The sequence below is a fragment of the Coregonus clupeaformis genome, chromosome 12 (assembly GCF_020615455.1).
Source record: "Coregonus clupeaformis isolate EN_2021a chromosome 12, ASM2061545v1, whole genome shotgun sequence".
NCBI classification, from domain to species: domain Eukaryota; kingdom Metazoa; phylum Chordata; class Actinopteri; order Salmoniformes; family Salmonidae; genus Coregonus; species Coregonus clupeaformis.
This window is the reverse complement of record NC_059203.1, coordinates 23,632,777-23,645,088: the sequence shown is the minus strand read 5'-3', so window position 1 is coordinate 23,645,088 and position 12,312 is coordinate 23,632,777. Positions and strand designations below refer to the sequence as shown.

The window sequence follows — 12,312 nt, the reverse complement described above, 5'->3', positions numbered from 1 at the left end:
GGAACCTATAAAGACGCAGACAACTTCTGCAGCTTTTAGCAAGGCCTCTCACAATTGGCTGAGAAGGCCACTTACCCCCTTCCCAGCCACCCACCAACCTCGAGCTCACTTCCTGCTTCCAAACCACACCCTAAGAAGCTGGTTCTGGCCAATCGCAGCTGCCCGCAGGCTCCGAGTTTGCCGGGCGTGTATAAAAGGATGGGAGGTAGCACGGCAAAGTAGATGGATTGTTGTTGTTCTGCACACGGGTTGAGGAGATGGGAAACTGGAGGTGAGGAATTCACCACAGAGGCACAGGGAAGAGACAGAGCTTTCTGACTGACTGGGAGTAAAGCCTATGGATATTCAACAGTTTGATGTTTAGAAGTGTGAAGTGTATCGCTCTCGTCCTTCACTGGAGGAAGAAGACGAAACTTCTAAGCCTGTGTCTCTCTACCAGAACTTCCCATAAGGGTGTCTGAAGAAGAGAAAAAGAGGGAAAGAGAGGGAGGAACGAAGAGCAAAAACCAGCCTGCCTCGGAAAGGGAAGAAGGACGGTGTCCTGAGAGGGAGGTGGTGATGCGCGAGGAGGTTTCCTGCGCCAACTCCCCCGAGGGGGGGCTGGGGGCCAGCGAGGAGGAGCTGGAGAGGGGCTCCAAGAAGAGTGGGCCAACGGGGGGGCGAAAGCGGGTGCCGTACCCCAAGAAGGACAGTCTGGGTCGGGCCGAGGAGAGGGCCGTTGTCAGCGGGAGCCCCAACAGCCTGGTTCCGTCGGGGCCCAAACGGCAGAAAAAGCAACAGAGCTCCCCCACGGCGATGGTGTGCGTGGCCCCATCCACGCTGAGCTCCAGCGGCCTCGGTTTGGGCCCGGGCGGTGAGCCCTTCGAGGACCTGCACACGCAGCGAGTGATCGCCAACGTTCGTGAGCGCCAACGCACGCAGTCGCTGAACGACGCCTTCGCCTCGCTGCGTAAGATCATCCCCACTCTGCCGTCGGACAAACTTAGCAAGATCCAGATCCTGAAACTGGCGTCACGCTACATCGACTTCCTGTACCAGGTGCTGCAGAGTGATGAGATGGACGCCAAGCTGGCTAGCTGCAACTACCTGGCCCACGAACGCCTCAGCTACGCCTTTTCCGTCTGGAGGATGGAGGGTGCCTGGGCCATGTCTGCCAGCCACTAGTGTCTCCTACCCGTCCTGTTCTGTCTTAACCATACTTTCTCTGCATCTTCCTTCCTGTACCCCCTTACCCCACCATCCCTGGCCTCCCCTAACCCACTACTAACTGTACGTCGCTCTGGATAAGAGCGTCTGCTAAATGACTAAAATGTAAATGTATCTCTGTACCCCCTTACCCCACCATCCCTGGCCTCCCCTAACCCACTATCTCTGTACCCCCTAACCCCACCATCCCTGGCCTCCCCTAACCCACTATCTTTGTACCCCCTAACCCCACCACCCCTGGCCTCCCCTAACCCACAATCTCTGTACCCCCTAACCCCACCATCCCTGGCCTCCCCTAACCCACAATCTATGTACCCCCTTACCCCACCATCCCTGGCCTCCCCTAACCCAGTATCTCTGTACCCCCTAACCCCACCATCCCTGGCCTCCCCTAACCCAGTATCTCTGTACCCCCTAACCCCACCATCCCTGGCCTCCCCTAACCCAGTATCTCTGTACCCCCTAACCCCACCATCCCTGGCCTCCCCTAACCCAGTATCTCTGTACCCCCTAACCCCACCATCCCTGGCCTCCCCTAAGCCACTATCTCTGGCCCTCCTTCTAACCACAACACAGTGTCACTGTTCCCTCCTAGCCCACTACCTTCCTCCCTTCATTATTCTCTATTCTCTTCTGTTCTTCAAACTGTTCTTTGCTTACCCTCCCATCTCATTCCCCTAATCTCTCCATCCCCAACTACCCACTGCCCCATCACTCACCTTACCCACTGCCCCATCACTCCCACCGTTCACCCTTCGACATTGCCCCCCCCTTTCCACCTCAAATGCCCCTGTATGCCGCCTTACAATTTAGCCCCCAACTCCACAACTCTACGGTGCACCCCTGCAGGTATGTATAAAAACATGCACGAACACACACACACGTGTCACATATGACCAAACATCCAGGGCCTCTGTGGTTTCCCAAAAGCATCTTAAGGTTAAGATCATCGTTAAAACCTTTACAGGAGCATCGTTGAATCTGCTAGCTGTTTCCCAAAACAATCGTTGCTAATGTTGCGCTTGAACCTACTCGTAACTTAGTTCCATCGTTAAGGGGAAACCAGGCCCAGGCTAACAACCCTTGTGACACGGAAGTTGAACGCACGGGGTGTCTTACTAAACATGTCATACTGATCAGTCTACAGGTATTATGGTCATGTTATCCAGAGCTTATTGGTACTATGGAAACACCATGTACTGCACATCTTTTTCTTTCTACTCTGTTGTTCCAATTGGTTGACCATGTAGTAATACTTTACTTTGAAGTATTTATTTTATGAACGTGGATGACAACAATGTGTTATAATTCAATAAACAGGTTAGAAAAGCGGAGCCATCTGACATATTTGTGCATCGGACTAATGTAAATATGCCTTTTCTAATTACATTTAACTGATCAAAGTGACCCTGATTAAACATTCCCAAACAAATCAGAATTTCCTACTCCAGAACGTTTATAAAAGTGCTTTTCAACTTCTCTGTTAAGTTCAGATATTGATTTGAATCGTCCTTTAAGGAAAGCTTTTTATCTGTTGAAGTGGGAAAGAGTATGAATTAGTGCAGGCTGTCTTTATTTTAATATGTCAAAATGAATTAGGTCAAAAATGCATTACGCTAATAATAAAAAGGAAAAGCCTATTCCCAATGGATCCGCAGGTAAATGTATTTGATAAATATCTGACGGTCACATGTCCACTGCCCATGGGCGTGAGTGCATGTGTATCTCTATATGTTTGTAACTATTGCTTAACTATAAAAAAATAAATAATAATCTGTAACATAATTAAATGTAACAATATAGTTCAAACAGAACGACAAATTATGAAATAGCCTAAATTACAAATGAAAACACCTAGTAATGCGAAATCATAATTACAATATTCAATTTGCTTTCTTATTTTAGTGTAAACACAGTATTATTAAACTGCACACCATATTATGGTTCGCAGCTTGACAATTTTGATAACAAACACTTTAATAGACTATTTTCATTCACATCAAATTATTATAAAGATCCTGTCCTTTCGTCATAGGATGTATTATCAATCAAATTTGGTAACATAAAAAAAAAAAAAATGCTTCAGTTACAAAATGTCCTATTTCATGAAAAAAAGCATTTGAATGAAACATTGTACTGTAATATGTAACAATTTAGCATAACCCTAAATCATTTTACACTTTTTGGCAGAAATATTTAGCTATCTGTCTTGATGCACTGTGAAGATAAGAAAATAGAATGACTGACAATAGTTTGGAGTTCTACATAATAGTTAAACCCAACCAGCCATAACCAATACCAGTATCCCACTACCCGAAAATCGTCAAATTATTGTTATAGTGACAATATAACCGTTTCATTTTGGATGAATTATGGATGTAAGAAATATAATATAATATTTTCTAAAAAGTTTTTAAGTACATCAATGAGCGATTCAAGTGTCCATTTTTGTATGCAGTTTTACCATTGACTCACTCTTAACGAAATGTTGTCCTTTTATCCAGAGCATTATCTAACATACCTCAGGCAGACTAGACCAGAGAAAGGTCTGGTTTTCTCTCTAGTGTAAACAGATACTGGGGTCCTGCACAGGTATATCAGGTATATCAGGCAAAAAAAGAGAGGGAAAGAGAAAAAGAAGCCCTCCCTCCCTCCCTCCTCTCCCCTGCAGCCTTGTCCTTTCTCCTCAGGATCTTGTATCCAGTGTCGTCTAATCAGGCCCTGCCGGGGCCCAGACAAGCAGGAACCTTTAGATTGGAAACAGTTGTGAGGCATTAGGAAGGTGTGTGTGCCAGGGGCAAGTTTGATGGTGTGTGTGTGTAAGTGAGCCAACGTATATGTGTGTGTACTTGTTTATGTGGAGTTCTTATGCATTCGTATCACTGTGTGTAGCCTATGCACTGGCATGTGTGTACTTGTGTGTTTACATGTGCGTGCGTGTATGTGTGTACATCTATGTGTGTGTGTATGTGTGTGTGTACATCCATGTGTGTGTGTGTGTGTATGCCATTTCTAGCTTTTGTTATCTGCCTTTCCTCTCGGTCTCTTGAAGAATAAGTAAACTTTGCGGAATTGGCGGCCACTCACTCTTCTGAATGCAGATAAGAACCTAGAAGATAAGCATTTATTGAAAGATAAAAGATGAGCGTGAGCTAACTGAAAAGCCCATCAAAGAGAAGACAGGATGAAAAGAGAGAGGTAGGAAAGAATGACGAGCCAAAGAAAGGACGATAAGGTGCAGAGAGCAGAGGCTATCCGTCAGAAACCAAACTGGTGAGCGCTACTCATGTAAAACTGGGCCTGTCAAGGGAAGGAAATGCAGACCTTAAGATTAAGAGGTGAGAGGTCAAGGTGATATCAGGCACACACACATGTCAACATTTCTAATATTGCCTATACATAAAACACACTTACACACTGACTGTACAAAACATTAGGAACACCTTCCTAATATTGAGTTGCATTCCCCTTTGCCCTCAGAACAGCCTCAATTCGTTGGGGCATGGACTCTATCTACAAGGTGTCGAAAGCATTCCACAGGGATGCTGGCCCATGTTAACTCCAATGCTTCCCACAGTTGTGTCAAGTTAGCTGGATGTCCTTTGGGTGGTGGACCATTCTTGATACACACGGAAAACTGTTGAGAGTGAAAAACCCAGCAGCGTTGCAGTTCTTGACACAAACCGGTGCGCCTGGCACCTGCTACCATACCCCGTTCAAAGGCACTTAAATATTTTTTCTTGCCCATTCCCCCTCTGAATGGCACATACACAATACGTCTCAAGGCTTAAAAATCCTTCTTTAACCTGTCTCCTCCCCTTCATCTACACTGACTGAAGTGGATTTAACAAGTGACATCAATAAGGGATAATAGCTTTCACCAGGATTCACCTGGTCAGTCTATGTCATGGAAAGAGCAGGTATTCCTAATGTTTTGTACACTCAGTGTAGACAATCACACACACACTCACACATTTTCAGTAGAAATACAAACAAACGTATACAAACATAACATAAAACATTCAAATAAAATGTGCACACACACACGTAAAAATGCACATACAGAAAACACACTTAAAGACAATCACACACACTCACACACAAATGTTGAGTAGAACACACACACGCGCACGAACACACACACACAAACACACGTACACACACGAGTAGTGCTGTCTCCAGGTGTTCCCTTTACATTACTATAACATCCTCAGCAGCATCAGCAGCCAGACTTTGAAGGTTCCACCACTGTGGTTGGAAACCCAAACTCTACATGTGGATGAGTCTATCCTTGAAGAGAAGCGTAGTCATTACCTTCTGTTCTACTTTCTAACATTATCTACTGAACTGCTCTGCATTCTAACATTATCTACTGAACTGTTCTGCTTTCTAACATTATCTACTGAACTGTTCTGCATTCTAAAGTTATCTAGTGAACTGTTCTGCTTTCTACTGTTCTCCACTGAACTGTTCTGCATTATAACGTTATCTACTGAACTGTGGAGAGTGAAATGAACTGTTCTGCTTTCTAACATTATCTACTGAACTGTGGACAGTGAAATCAACTGTTCTGCTTTCTAACATTATCTACTGAACTGTTCTGCTTTCTAATGTTTTCTACTGAACTGTTCTGCTTTCTAACGTTTTCTACTGAACTGCTCTGCTTTCTAACATTATCTACTGAACTGCTCTGCTTTCTAACATTATCTACTGAATTGTTCTGCTTTCTAACGTTATCTACTGAACTGTTCTGCTTTCTAACATTATCTACTGAACTGTTCTGCTTTCTAACATTATATACTGAACTGTTCTGCTTTCTAACGTTATCTACTGAACTGTTCTGCTTTCTAACATTATCTACTGAACTGTTCTGCTTTCTAACATTATAATACTGAACTGTTCTGCTTTCTAACATTATCTACTGAACTGTTCTGCTTTCTAACATTATATACTGAACTGTTCTGCTTTCTAACGTTATATACTGAACTGTTCTGCTTTCTAACGTTATCCACTGAACTGTTCTGCTTTCTAACATTATCTACTCTACTGTGTGAAATGAACTGAAATTGACAACTGAAATGTACAGCGTTAGTATAATGAAGACCTCAAATGGTTGTTATTTATTCTACTCTTTAACATACTGTTTCTGGGATGAAGAAAATTCCTTCCTAAATGAAACGTGCATGTGTTTGTGTACTTTTCTTTTGTGTGTAACAAGTGTTTGGATAAAGTGTGTGTTTATATGAGGGGTGCATATTGGGCGCATTTGTGTGGCTGTTCTATGCGGATGTGTGTGTTGTTGGTTGCATTTGTGTGTGTGTAGCATTTGTGTGTGTATTTAAGTGGATGTGCGTGTTATTGGATGTGTATATATGTGTGTGTAAATGCAGATGTGCGCGTTTCTGGGTTCATGTGTGTGTGTGTGCAGCTGTGATTTAGAATAAGCTGCTGTGTTTAACCTGGCAACAACAAGCGGCGCTCCACTCTGCTTATTCTTCAATTAAAGGGCTGTCACTGTTCTTTCCTCTTCCGGAACCTCTGGCTCCGCATGTGTTTAAGGGTTGCAGTTGCAGTTACTTTGCACTGATCTAAGACCAGCTGTTATAGGTCCTCTGTGGCACATCTGCCTTTTAAGAGCTTCAGAGCCTTGCAAACAGGCCGATGGTTCCAAGAGTTGTGGGCTTCTGCTACTCATCTTTAGTTTTAGGGGTTTGAACTTTGAGCTGACGCTAGAGCAGGTGCTGGATGGATGGATGGATGTGTGTGCTGCACAGGCTGGGCTGTTCCAACAGCTGTACTGTATGCAGTGCACGCGGTGCATCACAGAGTTCTATACTTTGGGTTTGACACGTATGCAGGAGCAGAGCACAGACCAAATGGGAGTGTGTAGAAACGATATAGTCCATATAAAGATATTGGTCTAATGCAAAAGGGAGGTATGACATTGCTCTTCATCCATTATCGTTATCAATTCAGTGTTACAGTCCACGTCAGACAATAAGAACAGAAAACAATGGACATTATATATACTGAACAAATATATAAACGCAACATGCAACAATTTCAACGATTTTACTGAGTTACAGTTCATATAAGGAAATAAGTCAATTGAAATAAATTAATTTCACATGACTGGGCAGGGGCGCAGCCATGGGTGGGCCTGAGAGGCCATAGGCCCACCCACTTGGGAGCCAGGTCCACCCACAACCTGTGGTTGTGAGGCCGATTGGACGTACTGCCAAATTTTCTTACACGACGTTAGACGATGGTAGAGAAATTAACATTAAATTCTCTGGCAACAGCTCTGGTGGACATTCCTGCAGTCAGCATGCCAATTGCACGCTCCCTTGTGGCATTTTAGATTGGCCTTTTATTGTCCCCAGCACAAGGTGCACCTGTGTAATGATCATGTTGTTTAATCAGCTTCTTGATATGGCACACCTGTCAGGTGGATGGATTATCTTGGCAAAAGAGAAATGCTCACTAACAGGGATATAAACAAATTTGTACACAACATTTGAGAGAAATAAGCTTTTTGTGAGTATGGAGCATTTCTGGGATCTTTTATTTCAGGTCATGAAACATGGGACCAACACTTTACATGTTGTGTTTATATTTATCTATGTGTTAAAGGGGTAGTTCAGAGAAGTTACATATTTAGAGAGGAAACACATATCTAAATATTTAATATCGCAGAACTATCCCTTTAAGTTGTTGTACACACAGGTTTAACATGAGTAGGCTTCTGTCTTAGAAACATTACATATGAGGTCAATGAAGACTAAAATGCTCCTATCCAAGTGTGTGTGTGTGTGTACCGAACACTGCATCAGTTGCTTCTTTGTAAATCAACCGCACTTAACTTTTGATTTTGCTAGAAAGAGAGAGAGAGAGAGAGAGAGATAAACAAATGCCAAGGAGGCTCTACCCAAATCCAGCCAGTAGGAGGCGATCTACTGTACTTTAGTCCAAAGTGACACTAAGATCACTTGTTATTCGCTGCTGTAGCGTACCCCCGTTTGGTACACGAGAAAACAAGAAATTCCTGGCAATTTGTGCATTATGGTGTAATCACAGGACACCCACAAACACACACGCTAACTGGATAGCATTATCTCTCTCTCTTCTCTTTCTCTCTCAGCATGGAAAGCTGCACTGTAATTACAGACAATTGAGAAAGCTCCAGATGAAATATTTGCTTGTTAAAAAGAGAAAGAGCAGAAGTTTAGCGCTGTGGGCTTTGTTCTACGCTATGTGAGAGGAATTAGCTTTGTCTGCTGGTTTATGTGTTTGTTTGGGACAACGACTTGGACACACTACACATTAGCGACTTCTATCTGGCTTTTCACTCATATATTGTTTTCCTATATTGACAAAAAATATGGACATCAATGTCAGTTTCTTCAGTAAACAAACTAAAACATCTATTTCTCTTTTTAGGACAGATGCCTAATGAATGGACTCCTCTTTACATCTAAAAGGGTCTGTGTCCCTCCCCCCGCATACCCCCATCTCTCCTTCTTTGGAAGCCCTGGCCCACAAACATTGCCCCATCTCTCCTTCTTTGGAAGCCCTGGCCCACAGACTTAGCCCCATCTCTCCTTCTTTGGAAGCCCTGGCCCACAAACATTGCCCCATCTCTCCTTCTTTGGAAGCCCTGGCCCACAGACATAGCCCCATCTCTCCTTTGGAAGCCCTGGCCCACAGACATAGCCCCATCTCTCCTTCTTTGGAAGCCCTGGCCCACAGACATGGGCATTGGAGCGGACACATGCTTCGGTTTAAGGACAGATATCCAGTCGACTCTCCTTTTGCAGCCTGACAGACAGACAGTATTATAATGCTGTACTACAGTACGTGACTGTCACTGAGGCATGACGAAGATCCGCCATTTATGCGCCACTTCAAAAGACTACAGAGGAAGATTCTTTGACAACTGAGATGATAATTACAATAAAGGCCATAATAATGATGCCAAAGGGATGGATAGCTGGTTGTCCCAGCCCAATGAATGTTTACAGCAAAGATGCTAATAAGCTAATAATTGTAGGCTCTTTCACCTCCATTTTATGGGTAGGAAAAGTCAAAGAAGCCTGATGTTTCCAGCAGTTGTATAAACGTATCTGCTTGATCTGTCTGTGTTCATGTATTTCTCTGTTTGCATTATGTCCCTTCATAGCGAGTGGACTTAGCATGTGCACATGCTAATTGCTTATTCATAAAGGTTACATTTTACATTACAATGACTTTATATCAGAGTAAGTAATAAGCGATAATCTATGCTGGCACCCTGCAATACATGAGCACAGTAAAGCACACAGTTTTGTAGCATGCACAGATTATGGATAGATTAGATATAGTGGATAGATTAGATATAGTGGATAGATTAGATATAGTGGATAGATTAGATATAGTGGATAGATTAGATATAGTGGATAGATTAGATATAGTGGATAGATTAGATATAGTGGATAGATTAGATATAGTGGATAGATTCCACTAAGCCTAAAGTCAACTATGAAATAATACAGTAGGAACAGAGTAACAGATGACATATTCTTTGGACACTCTTAATTAAAGTAAAGATACAATTAGAAGTGACATTGTACATTGTTGTATACACAAGTAACATTGTACTTATAGTTTTAAGTAACAGTGTAGTACTTTTAAATGCAAGAGAAAAATATAGTTTGAATATTGTATGTTTAGTAATTCCTTGGAATTTCTCTTTAAGATAATATTAAGGAAATACTGCAATACGCTAGTAATTTGAGTAATTTGAGAATGTAATGAAAATTGAAAACTGTACTTTTTTTACAATGTGATAAATTCTCATTTTGTTGCTACTGGGTAATGGTAGGTAGTGGGAATATCTGATATACTGTTTCCAGAAAATTGAGTTGGTCAATATTTTCTATCCTCATGCTCAGCTGTAGTTCTCTTTGCAGATGTTTTGTCACCAGCTTTTCATTACATGAGCTCCTGTGGATAATAATAAAAACAGTTTTGCTAAAATACCACTGAAAGTCTGATCAAGCCAATTTCCAAAGACACTTTGCATCTTTCTGTCTCAAAGCAAGTCTTCTAACACTATGAACACAATGACAGAGAGTACATTATGTATTACAGAGTACATTGGGGACAAGACAAGGTCTTATAAATTATATATAACAAATAAGTGGACTGCAATACCTTTTGTATCAACGCAAGGCAGGAACCAAGATTTTTGTCAAACTGTGTTACATTACAAAGTCATGCGGTTTTACATTCCCAAAATAGCTGAGTGCTTGGTGTAAGGGCAACATTAAATACAAATAATTCCCAATATTTAAAACATTATTGAAGGGATACAAAATATATAAACTTCAGGAAAAAATGAATGTTGAGAAAACTTTGTTTCCCTTTTATTGAGGAAAACTGTTTAAAGAAAAAAAAAGAAAAAAAACTAAAATACCAAGTTTTCTATGTACATTTACATGTACAAATAAAAAACAATAAAGACAAAGTGAGAGAAAAAACAACAACTAATCTCTAACATCCAGTTCAATAAAGCTACCTTTTATATATGTTTGTCACTATATTTTAAGGCACATAGGAGAATATCTGTATTTTGGTCTCAGTAGCTATCTACAACAGAGCAATAAGTCATATTAAGACAATTAAAGGGCTTGTCGACTCTCAAAAAATGTATTTACATTTACAGAACACAAATGTTCTCAAAAGTACTTAATTAAAGCGAAATATAAACCTAAACCAGAATAAAATATAACACAGAACCCTTCTGATAGAAAATTAATAATACATGGTGGGCATTTTGTTCCACATAATCATAGTCAAATGTATTGTTTCATTAACAGTAATCTCCTTTTCACCATGTCAAAGTCAAATACCATACAGCTCTTGCAGGGTCTTGTCATGTAAGGTCTTGGTTCTATAATGTATATTATAAAGCACCAAAAAGTACTGAAACAATACAACATGATAGTACAAATGAATCTGTAGCACTGTCATATATATATATATATATATATATATATATATATATATATATATATATATATATATATATATATATATATATATATATATATATATATATTTATTTATATATTTAACATGATACATAAGCAAGGCACTGCAATAACATTAAAAAGGGTAACAAATAAATCATTATTTAATGGAAAGTGCTAACAAGAAATGTAAGCAGTTTTTTTATCCATCTTTGGTGATATTAAGAAGCAAAACCTTTGTTTAAATACAAATACAATCAGAAATTCACAAAAATCTTTGAAGTTCTGTTCAGAGGCCATACCACTTCACAATTGGGATGTTGTTCATATAAGGCTTTTAAGCTTTGTTTTCTCTCAACCTGTGTTCAATTGTTCTACATACTGTAGTCAGCTAGCTTAATAAGCTAACTCAAAAGTCTAAATGCTAACTTCAACTGTTATATGCTAACTGCAGTTTGGTCCAGGAACAAAAATCTGACTTTTTTTGTAAATCGAGTGGTACACAATCAGATGTGAACAAATCCTAGTTCACTTGTCTTTCATATTGTAGAAAACTAAGTATCAAGAAATACAGCCTATCAAATATACAAAATACAACAGGCATGTCAATCAATCCACATGTAAAAAAACAGGTCTTTGTGAAATCACAACAGAACAACAATAAAAAAAAGGCATCGTCAGAGTGGAATAGACATTTTACTAAAACACAATCCCAACACTTAAGACATTGTAAGTGCATTTCTATTTTGTTTGAGTCCTGTGAAGTCAACAGACAACTTTTAAGTGCCAGTCATAGTTAAAGACAAAGAAGTCATTTCAACTGTTTTATTAATCTGCCTTGAACCCAGCACCATTAGTTGTATTTTACCTTCATTACGTTGAAATACCCTGCAGACAACATGCAAATGCAGTGATTTACAAACACATGCATAAACATTTTGTGTGTGGCCGAGCGTAGAGTAGAACCTTTCTCTACAGTATGGCGGTGTGTGTGTCCTTGGCTGAAACACCTTTGGAACGTTTGAGCTGACTCTGTATCCTTTCTCACCAAACAAGTGGTTTCCTGATTGAATTGCCTCAGTGAGTAATAGGATTC

At 40.8% G+C, this 12,312-nt stretch overlaps 1 protein-coding gene across 1 annotated transcript; it reads left to right on the top strand.

The window, feature by feature from the left end:
* The first annotated feature begins 232 nt into the window (after positions 1-232).
* LOC121578018 (twist-related protein 2-like) lies at positions 233-9,620 on the top strand. Its single transcript, XM_041892058.2, has 2 exons — positions 233-2,055; positions 8,647-9,620. The coding sequence occupies exon 1, from the start codon at positions 559-561 to the stop codon at positions 1,162-1,164; it is 606 nt and encodes a 201-aa protein (XP_041747992.1). The 5' UTR covers positions 233-558; the 3' UTR covers positions 1,165-2,055; positions 8,647-9,620.
* The last annotated feature ends 2,692 nt before the right edge of the window (positions 9,621-12,312 follow it).